Source organism: Sinocyclocheilus grahami, unplaced genomic scaffold (genome assembly GCF_001515645.1).
Source record: "Sinocyclocheilus grahami isolate Dianchi unplaced genomic scaffold, SAMN03320097.WGS_v1.1 scaffold53.1, whole genome shotgun sequence".
Classification (NCBI taxonomy): Eukaryota; Metazoa; Chordata; class Actinopteri; order Cypriniformes; family Cyprinidae; genus Sinocyclocheilus; species Sinocyclocheilus grahami.
This window is the reverse complement of record NW_015505232.1, coordinates 464,958-487,154: the sequence shown is the minus strand read 5'-3', so window position 1 is coordinate 487,154 and position 22,197 is coordinate 464,958. Positions and strand designations below refer to the sequence as shown.

Genomic DNA, 22,197 nt, shown 5'->3' with positions numbered 1-22,197 from the left:
ATTCCGCGTCATACAGTAAATTCCATTTATATAACTGGATTCTGCGATTCCGTCCACATTTTCTGTGTTTGTGTTTCTTGTGTTTTGCAACTTCAGTGTAACGTTAGTGGATTGTGAATTATTGCAAATTAAGCAACGTCTGCTGTTGCCTTACCTTTGAAAGACAACTGATGCATGATCACTGAAGCAGCTCTAGTTAGCAAGTGCTTTCGGAGTGAGAGTGAATTCTGTATTGATTGGTCGGACTCGTGACTCCCAACAAATCAGATGGGCGGTGGGCAGAGATTGCTTTAGGCCACAGAGTGGTGAGTTCTGACAGGCTGCATCAGAGCCAAATAGCGTGTTTCAAAATCAAGTTATTTTATCGGCGAATCAGTTTTGAAAATGGCCGATACGGATAATCATAAAAATGCTTAATATCGGCGCCGATAATCAGCCTTCCCCTATTGCAGACATGCACTTGCACTCTCAATACACCTGCGTTTCCACTAGTGACGTCACTTGCAGTCTTTTTTTATTTTATTTTATTTATTTATAATTTTTTTTTATTGATTCTCTCAACATATTACAACAGTAGCCAGGTGGTGAAGACAGGAAAAAAGAAACTAAATTACAATATTACTTGCAATCGCCACTTGCACTCTCTGCTACCTGCGACGTCACTTGCAATCGATAGATCGTGCGCGTTGCCAATGGACATGAGACGCTGTTGTGTTTAAATTATTAAAAGTAATTGAGTACCATAATGGACAGAGTACTGCAACTCATCTGTAGGAGAAAAAGACAAGACCCGCAAATCCGTGGCCACAGAACAGCAGAATATGAACGCAATGCACAAAGTCTCTCGTTAAGCCTTTTCCTCCCGTAGAAAACAAACACTTAATATGGCTTAATGTAATGAGGTAGTGCTTTTAAAAGATCAAATTCAATATATAGTTTATTAATTGAATGTACTACAAGGCAAGCAGATGGCCATAAACACAACGCGCAAACTTTCACTTGTCCTCCCATACAGCAAAACATTTAATGTGGCATAACGGACTAACATGAGAAAGACCAAATTCAGTATAATTATTTTTGTTGATGCAAACTATATGCAGACCAGCAGATATGAACGCGCATTAAGAAATGCATTAAGAAAGTGATATTAAAAGGACCAACTTACAGGCAAGCAGACGAGCCCAGAACGCAATGTGTTAAATTGCACGGTAAACGTTTTCCTCCCATAGAATATCATTATAAATAAAACACGTAATGCATCTTAATGGACAAAGACAATGATATAAAAAACAGTTTATTCTATATGGGAAAATGCTTAACGCCGAAATTTTGCACGTTATTCCGGGAAGTCGTGGCCTAATGGTTAGAGAGTCGGACTCATAACCCAAAGGTACGAGGCAAGGCACCGAACCCCCAACTGCTCCCCGGGCGCCACAGCTGCTCCGGGTGTGTGTTCACGGTGTGTACACTTTGGATAAATGCAGAGCACTAATTCCGAGTATGGGTCACCATACTTGGCCACATGTCACTTTCACTTTCTGGGCTCACCTGCTTGTCTGTACATATTAGTTATGTTTTAACCTGGCTACTGTTGTAAAATGTTGAGAGATTCAATTAAAATAAAAAAAAATTAAATAAAATTAAGATAAAAAAATTAAAAAGACTGCAAGCGGAAGCACAGGTGTCAGAGTGCAAGTGCATGTCTGCAGCCAGACCCTGTTGAAGATGGCAGCACTATCTTGGTTTTATGTACATAAAATTGACAAAAAACATAATCAATCCAGACATTTGAGCAAAAAAAATGTGTAGATTATATACAATAATATCCAATAAATATTATCTTTTAAAATTGTATTTTTTAAATAAATATTCTTTGCGCAAAATCTATCATTTATGTTATTAATATTATAAGTAAAATTTTTAATTCATTAATTTATTAAATGTATTAATTTACTAGTAATTATAATATATATATATTTTTTCTTTATACATAACGTAATTTTTGTGAAATATGATCCGGACAAATAAAACCACTGTTTTGTTTTTTGTTGTTACATTCATAATTTGAATTTCTAGTAATCAAAATCATAAATGATAGGCCACATTATATAAACACACAACATACATGATCAAATAATGAATATTTACATGACAATCACAAAATCACCAGATATGAATTTAGCTGAAAATATATAAGAATATATTACTTTTATAAGGACTTATTATTATTACTTTTACATTTTTAAATTATTATTATTTGATTTTGGTATGAAATATTATCTAGACAAATATGACCACTGATTAGCTTTCTGATAGTCACCTTGCTACATCGATAAATTGCATTTTTGTGTACAAACAGGTGACATTATCAAAGTATTGAAAATTTACAGGAATATTCCCTCTTCTCCTTTACCTCTATGAGCTCAGGTCTGACGTTGATGGTGCGTAACCAGTCCCCCAGCCGTGGGTAGCTGTTCAGGGCCAGCGGCCTTTCTGTGTCTGGCACCTTCTGCTTACACTGCAGCTGTTTACAGATGTACTTCATAAGCTTGACCTGCAGGGGGCAGCAGAGCACAAAGCAGATGAGGGAGGGGCCGTCAGGGGGGCGGGGTCTGTAAGAGGCCTTTAATGCATCTGCGGGTTTCATGTGCAACCAAAGGACAATTTCACATACAGCTCATCAGAAACTGTTACATGAACATAATAAAAACTTCACAAAGGACACATGCACGTAATACAGACATGCACATATAATCAGTTAAATTCAGATTTAATTGACGTGGGTGTGAAATCTCAAAATATTCTAGAGATCAGTACTCAACTAAACGGCTTCTCATCTGTCAAAACATTTTCTTCTATAACATGTTATTAAAAGACTATATTGTTATTGCTTTATAACCCTTTTTCCTCATTTATTGTATGTATTAGTGTACTTTATAGTGTTTGTTTCTTGTTTATAAATTAATATCCTCTCCACAGGTACTTATATATGCTTGCATGTATTTTCATTTCATAGATATATGTACACACATATGCATGCATGCATATTACACATACGCACTGACATATATAACATTTACACGCTATTCACCTATCTTTGGTTTTCGATATTTCTTGTTGTTTCTTTCTCTAGATATTTCTTGTTCGATATACTGTTTGTATTCATTTGATGTAGCCATATGCGTTTCTGTATTTTATTTAATTTTTCCATAATTTTGTGTAATTAAATGTTGTTTAGGTGGAGTGGAATTGTTTACTTTTAGAATTGTTTTATTATAAATAAATAAATAAATATATATATATAAAAAAACATGCATTGTTTTTTTCAGGATAGCAGTGTCGTTCCGGTACATAAATGAATCAAATTAACACGATCCAAAGCTTTGCATTACTGCAGTGTCTCTCATCAGCCAGATTTCAGCATCAGTCGCCATTAAATCGCAGCACCTGCAAGTCTGATAAATAACACGGCATCAGAGCACACGCAGTTTGAAATCTAACTGGATTTTCTCTCCCTCTCTCTTTTTTGTGCTCCCCTTCAGCAAACAGGGCTGTCAGCTATAAATAACTGTTATTATATGGAAGGGAGCTGCAGCCCTCCTCATGGGGGCAACTGCACTGCTGGCATGGCAACCGAATGTCATCGGAACACTGCGCTGACGGTGGGAGCGTTCTGACATCACAGCTCCACGAGATGCAGAGTTCACACTGAGGCTAAGACGGCAGTCCGTCTCGTCGAATGCAGCCGTCGCCGTCTGCTTCCAGTTGTACACGCCGCCATATGCGCTGGGCTGCAAGAATTTTCCCCATTCTGGCCTGTTCTGGATAATAAACACACTCCCAAATCTTTCACAAACAAACCACACTGGCTTATGCAGGAGGAATTTTCCAACTCGGTGCAGAATGCTGACCCACCTCAAATTCACCGATACACTCAAAAAACCACACCTATTCCCTCGTTCTGCCTATATCCAGCTTCCTGGATGGGCCGCACAGACACCTCAGCAGAACAGAAGTGCTGATGACGCAGCGAGACAGAAAGAAGAGAAGGGGGCGAAACAGTGGGACAGACTGAGAGAAAGAGGGGGTAGCGTGAGAGGAGGGCTCACCTGCTGTGACAGTTCAGGTCAGCGGCTCACTGACGCACAGAGGCCCCGTTACCATGAGGCCAACGGCCATAAACCGAGTCATCCTTTCACACTTCCCCCTCCGCTGCCCCCCATCCCACTGCGGCCGCCTGCAATCACTGCTTTAATGAGTACAGCACGCTTATACATGCGTTAAACAGCAGCGGCCAGGCACACTTCATCCCTCTATCATCATTACCAGACACACCAACATACAGTGGGTACGGAAAGTATTCAGACCCCCTTAAATTTTTCACTCTTTGTTATATTGCAGCCATTTGCTAAAATCATTTAAGTTAATTTTTTTTCCTCATTAATGTACACACAGCACCCCATATTGACAGAAAAACACAGAATTGTTGACAAAAAGAAAAACTGAAATATCACATGGTCCTAAGTATTCAGACCCTTTGCTGTGACACTCATATATTTAACTCAGGTGCTGTCCATTTCTTCTGATCATCCTTGAGATGGTTCTACACCTTCATTTGAGTCCAGCTGTGTTTGATTATACTGATTGGACTTGATTAGGAAAGCCACACACCTGTCTATATAAGACCTTACAGCTCACAGTGCATGTCAGAGCAAATGAGAATCATGAGGTCAAAGTAACTGCCTGAAGAGCTCAGAGACAGAATTGTGGCAAGGCACAGATCTGGCCAAGGTTACAAAAAAAAATTCTGCTGCACTTAAGGTTCCCAAGAGCACAGTGGCCTCCATAATCCTTAAATGGAAGACGTTTGGGACGACCAGAACCCTTCCTAGAGCTGGACGTCCGGCCAAACTGAGCTATCGGGGGAGAAGAGCCTTGGTGAGAGAGGTAAAGAAGAACCCAAAGATCACTGTGGCTGAGCGCCAGAGATGCAGTCAGGAGATGGGAGAAAGTTGTAGAAAGTCAACCACCACTGCAGCCCTCCACCAGTCGGGGCTCTATGGCAGAGTGGCCCGACGGAAGCCTCTCCTCAGTGCAAGACACATGAAAAAACACCTGAAGGACTCCAAGATGGTGAGAAATAAGATTATCTGGTCGGATGAGGCCAAGATAGAACTTTTTGGCCTTAATTCTAAGCAATATGTGTGGAGAAAACCAGGCACTGCTCATCACCTGTCCCAACAGTGAAGCATGGTGGTGGCAGCATCATGCTGTGGGGGTGTTTTTCAGCTGCAGGGACAGGACGACTGGTTGGAATTGAGGGAAAGATGAATGCGGCCAAGTACAGGGATATCCTGGACGAAAACCTTCTCCAGAGTGCTCAGGACCTCAGACTGGGCTGAAGGTTTACCTTCCAACAAGACAATGACCCTAAGCACACAGCTAAAATAATGAAGGAGTGGCTTCACAACAACTCTGTGACTGTTCTTGAATGGCCCAGCCAGAGCCCTAACTTAAACCCAATTGTGCATTTCTGGAGAGACCTAAAAATGGCTGTCCACTAACGTTTACCATCCAACCTGACAGACCTGGAGAGGATCTGCAAGGAGGAATGGCAGAGGATCCCCAAATGCAGGGGTGAACAACTTGTTGCATCTTTCCCAAAAAGACTCATGGCTGTATTAGATCAAAAGGGTGCTTCTACTAAATACTGAGCAAAGGGTCTGAATACTTAGGACCATGTGATATTTCAGTTTTTCTTTTTTAATAAATCTGCAAAAATGTCAACAATTCTGTATTTTTCTGTCAATATGGGGTGCTGTGAGTACATTAATGAGGGAAAAAAAATTAACTTAAATGATTTTAGCAAATGGCTGCAATATAACAGAGTGAAAAATTGAAGGGGGTCTGAATACTTTCCGTACCCACTGTATACATACAGAATATATAAATTGATCCCTGTATAAGCAAACTGATGTGTATATACTTATCTGATTTTACTTAATACTTATCTGTACATACTTAATTGATTTTATACATTTAATCAGACATACGTTATATATGCGAAATGACCCATACATACCAAAACTAATTTTTAAACTCATACCGATCCCTGCATACTCAAACATATTCTCTCACTCACTAATCACAATAAAGTAATCTCAAACTTAGTCTTGATTTTATACATTTAATCAGACATACGTTATATATGCGAATGACCCATACATACCCATACATACCAAAACTAATTTTTAAACTCATACCGATCCCTGCATACTCAAACATATTCTCTCACTCACTAATCACAATAAAGTAATCTCAAACTTAGTCAACCGGATCTTTATATATTCAAAATCATGCCCACATAAAACGATCCCTAAATATGAAAACTGCTCTTTATTTACTGATGATGTCCACATACTTAAACTGATCCCTTGCATACTCAGACTGATCACTACATACTCAAACTGATCTTTATATACATAAAATGATGCCTACATATTTAAACTGATCCTTGCATACTTAGACCGATCACTAAATACTCAAACCAATCATTATATACTTAAAATGATGCCCACATACTTAAATTGATCCCTTGCATAGTCAGACTGATCACTATATACTCAAACTGATCTTTTATACCTAAAATGATGCCTACATACTTAAACTGATCCCTTGCATACTCAGACTAAACACTACATTCTCAAATTGATCCATATACTTAAAATGATGCCCACATACGTAAATTGATCCCTTTTATACTCAGACTGATCAATAAATACCTAAACCAATCAATTTATACTTAAAATGACGTATACTCAGTCTGATCCCTTGCATACTCAAACTGATTTCTATATACTTCAAGTCCACATACTTGAACTGTATACTCAGACTGACCATTAAATACTCAAACAAATCATTATATACTTAAAACAATGCCTACATACTTAAATTGATCTCTAAACACTCAGACTGATTACTAAATACTCAAGCCAATCAATATATACTTAAAATGATGACTATATTCTTAAACTGATTCCTGTATACTCAGAGTGATCCATTGCATACTTAACCTGATCTCTATATACTTAAAATCAAGTCCACATACTTGAATTGATCCCTGTATCCTCAGACTTATCACTTAATACTCAAACTAATCATTATATACTTAAAATTATGCCTCCATACTTATACTAATCCCTAGCATACACAAACGAATCACTATATACTCAAACTGGTCCTTAGATACTTAAAATGGGCCCCACATAATCAAACTGAGCCAAAAACTCACATATTTAAACTAATTACAAATATACTCAATATTCAAAAAAAGGATTCTTACATACTAAAATGAACTCTGTAAATTAAACGTAATCAAATGTAAGTCCACACCACTCATAATGATCCATACATGCTCAAACAGATCCCTACTTATATAAGTCCCTCATATATTCAAAATGATACTTACATTATCAAATCGTTACCCGTTATTTCAAATGATCCCTACATTCTCAAACTGATCCTTGCATACTAAAACTACACTCAATTTGTGCTCTGTTTAAAGGCCTTTGTGTTAATGCAATGATCAGATCTTTGTACTGGGGAATTTCTGGCTGAAAGATCTCAGTCTTTATCTCCGTTACGTACCCGCACACACGGCCCTGAGAGATATCAGTACCTCAACAGGTGAATCAGCGCTTCAATGACAACCTCTCAAGAGCCATCAGCTTACAAACTCACTCCCTTTTGTACACATTCTCGCACACACATATTCCAGTAAAAAAGAAAAAGGCCTTGAGCACACTGTCATGGCAGAAGCCAACAAAGGACCAGCACACTGCAGACGAGCATCTCGTAGCAGACAGCAGAACAAACACCAGCCGGGGTCAGGGGTCACATGCGTAGGAGGACAGGGAACCGAAAGCCCCTTGTGGGAGGTCAGAGCCAATAAACAAGCAGTTAAAGCTCCGTTGCTAACAGCTAAATGCTAATTACACCGAGGACAGTGAGCACTCCACTCAATAAAGCTCAACTGCCATTCAAAAGCTTTTATCCATCGCAGTCAATATGAAAATTTGTGTCAAGTGCTTGAGGTCTGAGTTTTTAACAGCGCTCAGATTTCAGCATTAACAAAAAAGCCTCACAACTGTTCAACAGCACAAGGTCTCATCCGATGCTCACATACTGCACACTACACACAGGAGAATCCTAAACCATTTCCAGCTAAAAATCCCTATTTTATAGCCATTATCAAGGTGCTATACAGTTTCTGAATATAGATATTGGGCATACTAGTACTTACAACTAGTACTACGCCACTGTTCCACTGTAACACAAGCTGTAGCAACTGGTATTTTAGTGCAGATTCTTGTATGCTAATATTGGGGAAACATATCAACTTTCCTTTAACATTAGGACAAGGTTCCTGGTTATTATTTATTTATTTTTATAGAAACTAAACATGTACAGAACATGTTTACATGAATTTGTAATGGCTATTTTTTAAGTTTTATTTTCATTTAATCACAGAAGCTATATATATTTATTTATATATATATATATATATATAAAAAATATATAGTTTTATTTAGCAAGGATGCATTCAATTGATCTAAAGTGACAGTAAAGACATTTATAATATAAAGAGTTTCTATTTCATATAAATGTTGTTCTTTTTAACTTTCTATTCATCGAAAAGATACATTGCGATACTGTAAGCAAGGCGATATATTGGAATATTTCTTATTTTAGGAATAGGATATAGTTTTAGGAAAGCTGTCATTAAGAACATACCACCATATGCAAACCTTAGCAATAAATACATTTAAAAAAATTAACCAGAACACAGTGGGATCTGCATTTGCAATAATCAGTCCCTTTAACATTCAACGTTATTGAACCACTTTTTGTGCAGTACGAGTCAAGGGGGAAAATGATAGGATCCTTTAGTTAAATGTATATGTATTTTTTATAAAAAGACCATATATATTTTTTTAGACCCTGCTTTAAAGGTTCACAGTTTAAGTTTACAATTGTAACATACAATGTCATAACATTTTGATCGGAACAAAATAATTACATCTGCGTAATATCAATGAAAAATAAAGTGCTTGCAGGATTCTTAAAGAAAACAAAACAATTTTAAAACAATAAAATAAATACAGATGTTAAACATTCTCAGAACCTTTCCACTTGGATTTCACAGGTTTTTCAGTTTGTATTTATGTTCCGCGTGGTATTGCCGAGACCGCGACTCGAGCACCGCCCCAACTGCACAAAACGCCCCACCACCAGAGAAAGCTGCAGCCATGTGGCGACCCTACCGCCTGCCGCACCCCGGCAAGTGGCGGAACTGAGGCGGCGCCCGCGCCACGGTCCCGCAGTGGACGTTAAAATCCCAAATGACGCCACACTTCAGTTTTGTACACCGAAACGGGAACTGGAACAATTCTTTCATCCTCCATTACTAGCAGTGAACTATATTAACGCTAACATTAGTGGCGTGCTCTAATGCTAGTGTTTACTGTCACTGTTTAAGTTCAGAGATGAAGACTGCCATCTAGCGGTCGGGATATAAACTCAAAACGAAACAACTGCCATGAATTTTGTATGTTTTTTTTTTTAAATATTGATATTCCGTTTTTGAGAATCGATACAGTATCGCCAAACAAAATATCGCGATACTCACGTGTATCCATATTTTCTTACACCCCTAATATATATATTTTTATTTTTTTATTTTTTACAGATTCTTTATTATTCTTGGCCTCTATTTTCCTTAGATCTTTTAATTGAAATCATAGTTATATTGATCTAACCTCGGTAATGAGGTGCCATCCATTGTTTTACCTTCTAGCATATATTGGTTAAACCAGCTTCTGGTGGTTTTTACTTGGTTTCTAGATGGCCACCTTGGTCAAGCTGGTTAGAACTGGTAAATCCCCCTGGAACAGCAACTAAACAACTACCACATCCTCTATAAAACCACTTCACCACCTTAAGCTGCTATGACTCTGTTTGTCAATCAGAGTTACCAATGGTTTATAAACTGTAACAGGTATCTTTAAAATGTTAAAAAGGTAATCAGGGTACAATCAAAGAAGTCCATGACTACTTTCTAAACATGTGCTCAAAAAGAACGTCACGATTCTGGAACTAATCGTGGTGTCCACCACAACGGCCACAGCACTGGCATGCTTCCTGGTTTTCTAGTCTCACAGCTCTGAGCAAAGCAGAGAAACACCCACTTTCATGTTCTTTTGTTGGTTCTTCTCTGTGAACATTGATTTTGGGGCTTGGCCAAAGCTAGACGGAGATGAACAGGATGATTCTTCGCTGTTGGTGTGAGAGTTAAGGCCGCAGTGGCTTAAAGCCTGCAGAGACACACCAACAGCCTATTTTTCTCAGACCAAACAACAAAGCCCACCATCTCAACTCCTCTCATCTTAACACAGGAGACTCTAACAAAGCTAAACACTTCATTTATGTGGGTTGTGTTATTTCTGATAGCAGATTTTAAGTTGTGTACTGCACTAAAGTTGCAACTGCCATTGAGATGAATGGGAATGCTAACAGCTAGGTATTATAGAGATCATTGGAGATGTCTTTGTATTGAATCTACTTCACTAAATTGTCTAGCAGGATAAAATGTCTCTGTATTTTAGTCTCTCCAGTTAAATTTCTCATATTCATAACACATGAATGCGTGGCCCAGATTAAATGTTTTAGGAAGGTTCTGTTCCAACCTGCTGATGACCAAACCAGGTCCTGAGCCTGTGCTGCTGTCTCTGCACACACACACACACACTCACACTCATCACTGACAACAATAAACTGGTGAAAGTGTGATGTCAGGTTTCCTAGCAACTACACTCCTGGGTCATCAGTAAAAAAAAAAATTTTTCAGAGTGGGATTTTCCCACAGACAGGAAAACATGGTGAAAACTAGACATCTCTACACAGCATGGCACAGTCATCTAGTCATAATTACGACATTCTCAGAAATTTGTGGAATCATCAACTTGTTCTGAGTTTGTTGTAACATTACATATTGAAGCTAAAAACGTTCCTACCGTGACAAAACATTTTTGAACATGCATTGTTCCGAAGTTGCTCTTTCATGGGTTTAGTAGACTTAAAGTTCACCTCAAAATTTAAGTTCTGTCATCATTTACTCACCTCTATGAATTTCTTTAGTAGAACACAAAACAAGATGATTTGAAGAACTGTTTTTGTCCAAACAGTGTTGTTCTGGACCCCATTGACTTTCATTGGATGGACAAAAAAAAAAAACAGTTCTTCAAATCATCTTGTTTTTTGTTCCAAATGAACATCCTATGGACAAAACAAAAACCTTAAACATTTTTTAAAACATCTTCTTCTATATTTATATTTAACTATCAACTTTGTCTTGGATATTCTAAGATATTCTCAGAAACACCATTTTTTGTAGAAATAAATGAGAAAATATCACAAATGGGAAAATATTATTTCTCATTAATGTTAATTAATAACATTCAATTTAAATTTATATAAGTTTTTAAAAATTTATATGGATTGTTGAGAATCTTTTTATTCTGACTTAAGAGGATATTACAGGTTATAGATATAGGTTAGATTATAGACTAGAAAACTGAGCAGGTTGTTCAAAAGAATGAAACAATTAATATCAACCTAGCAGGGTCGCAAACTAAAACTAAAACTATTATAAACATTTTGTTAACTGAAATAAAATTAAATATGAACTAATAAAAAATTTAACTTTTGCATTTGCAACTTAACCACAAAAATCACTAAGAAACAAATCAGAGAAGTAAAGACTGTAGCCAAAAAGTGTCAATTTACCTTCTAAATGCTGTCTAGGAGCAACGATTGAGGTATTAAAGAGATATCACTTGTGATTAATTTCCAATATAGTAACAATCAGTTTTTTTAAATACTTTGGCACCATGGGAATACAGTGGTGTGAAAAAGTGTTGGCCCCCTTCCTGATTTCTTATTTTCTTTCATGTTTGTCACACTTTAATGTTTCAGATCATCAAACAAATTTAAATATTACACAAAGATAATGCAAGTAAATACAAAATGCGGTTTTTAAATGATGATTTCATTTATTGAGGGAAAAAAGCTGTCCAAACCTACGTGGCCCTACGTGAAAAATTAATTGCCCCCTCCTGTTAAATCATGAAAGAACTGCAATTAACCACATTATTTTAGAAAGCTGAGTTAAATTTCACTAGCCACACGCAGGCCTGATTACTGCCAGACCTGTTGAATCAAGAAATCACTTAAATTGAACCTGTCTGACAAAGTGATTTTTTAAAAAAAAAAACAGGAAGGGGGCCAACACTTTTTCACACCACTGTATATTATTAATAATATAAATTAATAACAGTAATAAGTTATACAATGATATATCGAAGCACCATGGAAATAGCATCCGATCACAGTAATACCATGATAACACACTTTTTTATAGGGTAGCTGCTAAAAAGATGAGGTTTTTAATCTTAGTGAGGAATATCTGAGGCAACCTGTTCTCAGACAGCAACATTAGGAACAAACTAAAATGGAGCCAAACACATGTGCGTAGAGACAAAAGCACCTCCAAATCACTGCATAATGTTATTTCACATGTAAAATAAACCAAAATCTATCAATAAATTATTTAAATGTTATGGTAATCAACATTGGGGGGGGGGGTCACACCTGCTTGACTGCAAAGACTAGGATGAGGCTGCCATGACAACAAGTGAGGTCAGCAGGAGTGATTGACAGCCAAAGGGCAGGAACCGCCCAGCTGCTCAAAGACCACAGACAGATCTGCAGAAATACGTCTAACAATGCAACCACAGGTACAAGCTGAGCGGTAACTGCCTGATCCGCATTGATTAGCATGTCTCCCTATGCAGTTTCACCTGTCACCCTGGTGTAATGTGCTTAACGCCAATCCCTACTTACGAGTTGCCCACAGGCCTCAACTTCCTGCAGGACGCACAGGAGTTTAATGCCGACCTCAGACAATCCCCAACACTACACACAAGAGTTTTTCAAAAACCTGCAGCTAATCCCTGCACTGCTTCACAGACGTTTACACATGTAAAGTGTCGTGTCACATGTGGGTTGTGTGTCTGTGTATATGCTGACACCGCCGGCCCGATAATCTCAGAAGATACAGGAGTATTAATGAGCATGTATTAGGGATTCTTTATAGAAGAAATAAACATGTTCATCCATTCCCAGCAGCTCAAAGAAAAACACAATTTGAGTACTTGACTTGGTAATCAATGACACAAACTACACATTCAGGTTTTTTTAATACAATTAAACAGAAAATGGAGATTAATTGGAAGTTGGAAAAACTATTTAGTACACTGGATTTAAGTAGATATCCAAAGATTAATTAATGTTCTAATCTAAACTTCAATTAATATCAATAACAATTGTGAGTATATTAAATTATATTACATTACATCTCATATAATAATACATCTTATATAATAAAAATACAAAACTATTTAAATATTTTAGGCCCTATTTTAACAATCTAAGCGCATGGTCTAAAGCACACGGCGCAGGTACACTCAGGGCATGTCCGAATCCACTTTTGCTAGTTTAATGACGGGAAAAATGGTCGGCGCACCCGGGCGCATGGTCTAAACGGGTTGTCCCTATTCTCTTAATGAGTAATGGGTGTGTTTTGGGCGTAACGTGCAATAAACCAATCAGAGTCTCATCTCCCATTCCCTTTAAGAGGCAGTTGCGCTCATGCCATGGCGAGTTCGCTATTTACATGGCGGAATGTAATTTTTCATTTTTAAAAATGTTTGTGTGCTGCTGCGCGTCCCTGTGTGTGTAATAAGCAAAGTGTACGCACGTTGTGCACCCGCCTATATGCGCATATTACTAACGTGCTCTTTAAATAACAAAGAAAAAATATTGCGACAGACTTTAGACCAGGTTTGAGTTGGTCTATGGCGCAGTATCGATATTGTGGCACGTGTGCAGCAGTGGACCACGCTTAATTTGTTTAAAATTTTACAACGTTTAAAATTGAGTAGAAAAGTGCGAGGTTTCTAAAAAAGAATGAATAGAGCATATATAGGCTACAACAAGGTTTAATCTGGCGCAGAGGAACACAACTGGGTTGCCTGATATAAAGAGACATAATCCCCAAAACAGAGCATTACACTTGCGCAATATGGAAATACCTGTATTTATTATGTCTATGGTGCACACCGCCACGCGAAACAACGCACTCAAACCAAACTTCCACCAACACCGCGATGACGTCATATTTGCCGTGTGCATCTAAGCGAACTTGCGGACGCGTCGAGTATAAATCAGCCTTGAGCGTGTGTGCGTTAGATACAGTGAAGACAGCGTGTTAGTTTAGAACTCTTCTTTTTTTTAATTATTATTATTGTAAAGAGTGTTGTCACGAATCCGGTCCATGAACTTTCCTTTTCATTGACTCTCGCACCACACAAACTGTTGCATAGCACCCCGGACTACATTTCCCATCATGCATTGCACTCAGCACGAATTGCATACACCTGTTTACACTGATTGCACCCAGCTGTTTCATATCACTCCCTCACTATTTAACACTCACTCTGATCCCTTCCCTCTGCCGAGTATTGTTTCAGCATTTATCACTCTCCTAGAGATAGCTACTTTACGGAGCCCTTGTCATAGCCTTAGCCTTAGCCGTTTGCCTTAGCCGTTTGCCTTAGCCTTAGCCTTAGCCCTAGTCGTTTGCCTTAGCCTTAGTCTTAGCCCTAGTCGTTTGCCTTAGCCTTAGCCTTAGCCCTAGTCATTTGCCTTAGCCTTAGCCTTAGCCTTCCCGGTTTCTGATCTTCGCCTGGTTCCCTGGATTCACCCCTTTTGTCTTGCCCCTTTTGATTCTGTCTGCCGATCGTCGACCTGTGCTAGCTCTAGGACTATTCTTGTGTTTTGCCCACCATATACCTGTTTGCCCTCATCTGACCCATGCCTGCTGTATGACCACGTCTCTGTCTGTGTCTAATAAAGCTTTGCGAATGGATCCGCAAGTCTCACGTCTCGTCAGCCCCGTAACAAGTGTGTTAATTTGTGCAATGATAACCGGAGGTGAAATTCAGTGCAGTCATGTATCGTATTGTGGCCTCTGTATCGTGATACGTATCGTATCATGACTTTGCAGGTGATACACAGCCCTAAAAAAAATATATATATATATATATATAGTATTTACATAATGAATATTTTACACACACATATTTTATTGTGTTTTATTTAATTGTTCATGGCCATTTCTATCAAATTCTAACAAACCTCCAGTTGGAAGACTACATTATACCCAACAGCAGCCAGTCAACACTAAAGATGGCATCAAACACTTGTTGGCATGCAGTTTAAGCTGAACCAAATGTGCACTAAAACAAAAAACCTAGTGCGTATGTAATGTAACCGAGGACTAGAGCTCATGGCTCTGGACTGATCTGTCTTGACCGGTCCACCAAACACTCAAGCAGGAGGTCAGATCTTCACATCTGACCCTCCAAACCTAGAGGAAATGTGGATGGAGGTTTGAAAATGTTCCTCACATGTTACCAAAAACAGTGAAGATCTGACAATCTTGCCATCAAAGAGCGTTATTTGAAAGAGCGTAAATTACAATCTGATCGTCTACATCGTATTACATGATCGCTGCCAGTCAGGATGACAGCTCCTCATCAGGCCTTAGTGACGCAGCTCAGATGCGCTGGAGAATATCAGGGGAAAAGCTCAGCGCTGAGACAGCCACGAGTAATGATGGAACATCTCTTACCTGCTCTGCTTGGCTGAATCTGTCACCCCCCCTCCCCATTCCCAGTCTATTGGGAGCCCTCAAACAGACGCAAGCTGATTGGCTGGCACTCTCCCTCTGCCTTCCCCCCCTCGCTCATGCTCTTCACGTCATTATTTTCTTATTTAACAACCAACCCTGAAAACGCGTAGGGAGGAAGACATCTAAATATAGCCACAGCCACAGCCACGACAGCACACGACACGAATGCACTGCAAAACTCTCTCAAACAGCACTGCGGGGGGGAGCCCAGACTGATGAGGGCTTCAACAGCTGACCGCTCGAGTCCACAGAACAGGAACCCTCTGGAGCCAAGCTAGCTCTTCTTTTTTCACCATCAACAAACTGATTTATCCATAGATTTGAGATTGAAGATCTCTGCATATAAGTAGGTCACGGCATTCCTGAGACGATATCTCATGCTGTCAGAATCAAACATAACAGTTCATCAAAATCTGCACAATGAAAAGATGTGAGGAGACACACCAATCTCACTCTGGAAGCAGCAGCTGGGGAAACAACTGGTGCAGGACTAACATTCCCAAGTCTTGAGAAAAAGACATAGGGTGCAAGCTGGTTTGCTCTGGTTTGATCAGTAAAAACGAAGTGATTTTGCAAAAAAAAAGTTTCTAGATCAATGTTCAGAAGAATTGAATACAATTACTAACAACTTAGCAGGTTAACTTAAACTAAAACTAATAGCATTCTAAACATTTTTGTTAATTAAAAAAGGCAGAAATAGAATAAAATATAAAAATTAAATTAAAAACTTTAAAATTAAAATACAGTTAAAGCAATACACTTACTCACTGGAAAACATAGAAACTAAAACTGAAAACTGAAATAAAAAGAAATTAAACCTAAATAATATATAAAACTAAAAAAAGTGACAAAAGCACATAACAAAATTGCAACAACAAAAAAAAATCGCTTAAAATGAAATCTGAAAATATAAAAATAAAATCCCTCACTTGAAACAAATAATCTTTAACCAGTCTCAAAATGTATATCCATTTTGCATTTGTACATTAAAATGCTGTGATGGCTCAATTCACTTGTAAAATGTAATATTATTTATTTTCGCTTTTAGAGAGTTTTATTTTCCATTTATTTAAACAAAATAAAATACTGTAGAGGGTTAATATCAGCCATTTATCGGTCATCAGGCATAATATGAAAACAATTTTCAACGTATCTGTGAAAACTTTAACATCTGTGCATCTCTATTCACAATCCAATCAGTTCCCAAAAGCATTAGGATGCGCTCCTGTACTCGTACTCGTAAAAATGCCCCGATACCAAAAGCCGATACCACACAGCGTGTGAATAGAGCTGTGTCCAGAAAAAGAAACACTGAAAACAGAACAACCGAGAGTAGAATGGAGTTATTAGAGATTAAAGATGTCGATGAAGTACATGCAAGTAATTAATATAATGTTAAACATTCAATATTCACGCCTGTATAGCTGATGTGCGCGAGCTGATAAGCAGAGTGCGCGGTGGCACAGATGCACGAGCTTGTTGAGTGAATATCTCACAGATATCACTGGAAAGTTTGTAGTTCATTTTGTCACTGTTTTGGAGCACACTGTCTTATAGATAACCTTAAGACTAACATATTTAAACTAACACCCAAAAAAACGTTAATTTTGATTTCATGGGGACTTTAAACATTCAATATTCACGCCTGTATAGCGGATGTGCGCGAGCTGATAAGCAGAGCGGATTGAACGCATGGCAGCACAGATGCGTGAGCTTGTCGAGTGAATATCTCAGACATCACTGGAAAGTTTGTAGTTCGGTCGGAGATGTCAAAAGCAAGTAAGTAAAACAATGCACAAGTTACTAAAGTTATTTGACGGTAAGGAAAGAGAGAGTAAGAGAGCGCACTTCTGTTGTATGATCTTGATTGCGGTCCGCTTCATTAGCGCATACATTTGGATTAAAACTAAGTCATAAATATAAAACAAACAAAAATTATAGGGGCATTCACCATAAATAATATTTATTTTAAACATCAAGCATACACAACTTTATTTAAAGCAGAAGTGAAACTAGCAGACTGTGTGAAATGCGCTAGGCTATAAGTGTCTCTCTCATTCTGCACCAATACAAACGTGTGCGCACTGCGTATGTTGAGCTTGCTTTAAAGGCCAAAGTATACTTCGGTTTTTACTCGTACGCGAGGGTCCATAATGTATAACGAGTGGTTCCTTGCATTATTTTAGGAAAACGTCTTATGATTACTGAATTGAGCTGCTCTAATGCGCCAAAATGAGAAAAGTAACAAAAAAGTAACAAAAGCTTATTAACAGGTATAATTAAGTGTGGAAATAACTGAAGGTAATATCTGTTTGCTAAATGAAGCCAAATAACATGATTCATATTATTATTTTGTTTCTGTACCCAATATTTAAAAAAATTACAAATGCTGTGAATATACAGGTATCGGTATCGGCGAGTACCAAAAATGAAAGAATCGTATCGGACTCGTTCTGAAAAAAGTGGTATCGGTGCATCCCTAGTATTATTTATATTATATTATAATATTTCTTGATATTTTGAATTAGCTTTTATTTTTATACTTTGTTTTAATTTTAATTTTTTTGTACATTTTTAATATATTACTTTTAAACTTGTATTTTGGTTTAGTTTAAATGTAAGTATTAAAATTACAAAATCTTTTTCTCATTTAGTTGTAGGCAACTCATTGTCCTTACTAGTTCTGGATCTGGGAACATTTCAGTTACGCTGTGGTCTAAGCAGGGTCAGAGAACTCTCGGATTTTATCAAAAAATATCTTAATTTGTGTTGCGAAGATGACCGAAGATCTCACGGATTTGAAATGACATGTGGTGAGTAATTAATTACAGAATTTCAATTTTTGGGTGAACTATCCCTTTAAGGAATCAACATGCTGTTCTTTTACTAAATTGTTTTTTTATTTTATCTTTGGTGGAAGAAATAGCTTATGATGTACAGAATATCTGTACCATATCGTTTATCAAGCAATATTACTTTTTTTTTTTTTAATGTATTAATATTTAATAGTGCATTTCCTCTCATTTAAATCACTTTCACAGTGAATGCTAACTTAAAGTTGTACTTTAAAAACACAAACGATTTAATAACACTGTTAAATGCAAGCTTAAGCAAGTCTCAAAATCAATATATTTTTCATACAATAAAAAAAAATGGCATACAAACTGTTTTTACTCAGAAATTGCTAGTAAATTTCACAATTAAACAGCAAGTAACACATTGAACTAAACATGAAATTTTGAATGACTGAAATAGTATTTTCCTTGCAAAACATACAATAATCTGTGAAAATCATATTTTACAGTGTACATTATATTATGATTACTCAACTCGTAGCATTCAAAACAATTTTAATTGCTCATTTATTTCGGAAAAAAACATATAGAATTTTAATAATGCATGCTCACAAACATCAAATGGCCAATCGTAACGAAAAAAGAGACAAAAATATTAATTTTATACTGTCATATAAATATAACTACTCTTCTTGGGCCTTTAACCCCCAATCAGGACCAGTCTCCTTTTAGATCAGGAAACACAGATCCGTAACACTACATAAATCCTCTGAGGTGCTCCACAAACATCTCAAATCTCCAAAACAATCACTCTGGTGCCTGCGGTCACATCTTCACCCAATACTCAAACTACAGGCCCTCTGGGGCTGTTTGCACTCCATCCACCCCACAGCTGCATTGATTCCTCATTAATTACCCCTACCAGTGGAGCAATGGGGCACTTTACAGGTGAAGCACACATCAATACTGACAACTAACCTCCAATGTTGTGGAAGTCAGGGTGAGACGCTATCGGCAAAATATCACACAGACCAGACGACAGTCCAGTGAAGGCCTTTACTTTCAAAATATCAGGACTGGATCTGTTTCGGAGATGCTGTGCTTTACGCAGCATCTCACTGCCAAGAATATTTCACCTAGTCAACAGAACCAGGTCAAATAAAGCCCCCACTGGGTTAGTGTGCTGTGAACTCCATGCATAAGCCAATGCTCAATGTTTTCCACAACGTGGTATTTGTGGTGTTTTATGTTTTTAGATTATATTGTGCTTCCAAAATGTATAACTATAGAAACAGTATATGCCACAACTGACAAACAATTCTGAAAACGTCTTATGCTCATTTATGAAGAAAGTACTGTGGCTGTACCATTCTTACCATAGTACATTGATATTGTGCTGCTATACGATTACTGCGAAATGTACACCTTAGCCTAATACACAAACCATTACTATGGCAATACCATAGTTCCTTTTTTTGCTGTTTAATGGAGAACCCCGGACAAAATTCTTCAGGAAACCCTGGTAATACCATGGCATATTTTTGTGTGAGAGGTTCTATCACATCACTGTGCGTTTCTAAAAATACAGCATCACAGTACTGTCCAAATTCCAAGTATTACCACGGTACCCTGTACAAGCATGGTAATACTAAATTGGTAAATTGCAATAAGAGGGGTTCAGTCCCAGTCCTGTGCGCCTCTATAATGCACCACAATAAATAGCTGCAGTGCAAAAATAGGAAGAAACCGTAATAAAGCGAGAGCGGATCCGCTGTTTCATGACGCTGCACTTCGGCCCCTCTCGTCTTTATTACCTCTAAAGTGCGGATCTCCTGCTGCGTGAGATCGTTGGACGCCGCGCATTTGGTCCGGAGCCCTTGTAAACTGGAGATGGAGATGTCGATCATGTTCTGGATCAGTTCACACTGGTGTAGCGCGGCCATGGCTGCGACACTGCCGCCGCTGCCCCTGCTGCTGCTGTCCCTCTGTTCATCACTCTCCTCCACCATCATCAGCCCCACTCTAACACCGTCCATCCCACTGCATTGGGCACGCCGTGGATGGAGAGATGAGTGCAACTACAAATAATAATACAATCCACATGCGCTACTACAGACGCATGCCATCAGACTGTCCGAACGGCCGATAGATGCGGTCTACACTGGGATCCACGACGGAGATGTGGTTTGAGGTAATCCCAAATCCAAGTGCACCGTGGAAGCGCGTCGTACGAGCTGCGCGTTCTGCTGTGAGTCTCCGCTCACTGTCTGTCAGCTGTGGGAAACATCGCACGACGCGATGCGCGCTGGGAAATGAAGTCCGTACGCACGTGACTGTAGGCTAATGATAGATAGATAGATAGATTTTTAAAATGAAAAGTTATTTAAAACTAATTTAGACATTTCATTTATTGTTATAGCCTACATAATATATTTTTTATTCAGTTTTTTTACCATGTCTGTTTGCTTTAATAACTAAGAATTAAGTACTTTTAAAAAGTACTTAATTCATATTTTGAATAATATTCCCTCTGTAGAGAACTGTTGGATCCTGTTATTAAGAAAAGACACTTTAACCAGTAATTATGTTTTAAATTTATTTTTTGACATATTAAATTAGTTTTGTAAAGTAAGTTTGTAAATGTGATTACAAAATGTGATTACAACCTTATACATGATTTTTAACGACTAAGAGAAAACTTCTGAATAAAAGATAGATTTTTAAAATGAAAAGTTATTTAAAACTAATTTAGACATTTCATTTATTGTTATAGCCTACATAATATATTTTTATTCAGTTTTTTTACCATGTCTGTTTGCTTTAATAACTAAGAATTAAGTACTTTTAAAAAGTACTTAATTCATATTTTGAATAATATTCCCTCTGTAGAGAACTGTTGGATCCTGTTATTAAGAAAAGACACTTTAACCAGTAATTATGTTTTAAATTTATTTTTTGACATATTAAATTAGTTTTGTAAAGTAAGTTTGTAAATGTGATTACAAAATGTGATTACAACCTTATACATGATTTTTAACGACTAAGAGAAAACTTCTGAATAAATAAATAGGAACTAGGAATATTTCAAAATAATTTTGTTTTTACCTATTTAACTGCACATGCAGTCAATCGTAGAGGACACTGAAGAAATCAATGTACTTGTAAACTCTTTGTTTATATTTACATAAAATGTGCTGAATTGTGGTGTCAGATATTTTGGTGTGTTTTTAAAAAGGAAAGGAAGTTGTCATGGCCAAATCCCTGATCTGAAACGTCCAGGAAGTCCTCTTCATGATACGACTTCAAACTGTGTCATATATGGTCTCTTGGAAATAAAAAGCAGGATATTTAATATCTTGGCAAATCTGAGCACAGTTTAACACATTGTTGAGATCTCTTCTGAGGAGACACGTCCAAAATTACAAGACACATCTGTGAAGCACAAGACTCAAACCAAAACTCATATTTGTTCCTAAAAATACTGTTTAGGAAAAACAACTGCAATATAAATGGGATTTTATTCGTGGTTTT

At 37.6% G+C, this 22,197-nt stretch overlaps 1 protein-coding gene across 2 annotated transcripts in view; it reads right to left on the bottom strand.

Annotated features, from left to right (window-relative positions):
• The window catches only part of LOC107583358 (kinase suppressor of Ras 1-like), a 39,417-nt gene extending 18,485 nt beyond the window's left edge, over positions 1–20,932 (bottom strand). For both annotated transcript variants that reach the window (XM_016269548.1, XM_016269547.1), the window contains exons 1-2: positions 20,481–20,932; positions 2,414–2,554 (exon numbers count right to left, since the gene is read on the bottom strand). In XM_016269548.1, coding sequence (XP_016125034.1) covers positions 2,414–2,554; positions 20,481–20,702 — 363 coding nt within the window. In that variant the 5' untranslated portion in view covers positions 20,703–20,932. The remainder of the gene's footprint in view (positions 1–2,413; positions 2,555–20,480) is intronic.
• Between the last annotated feature and the right edge of the window lie 1,265 nt (positions 20,933–22,197).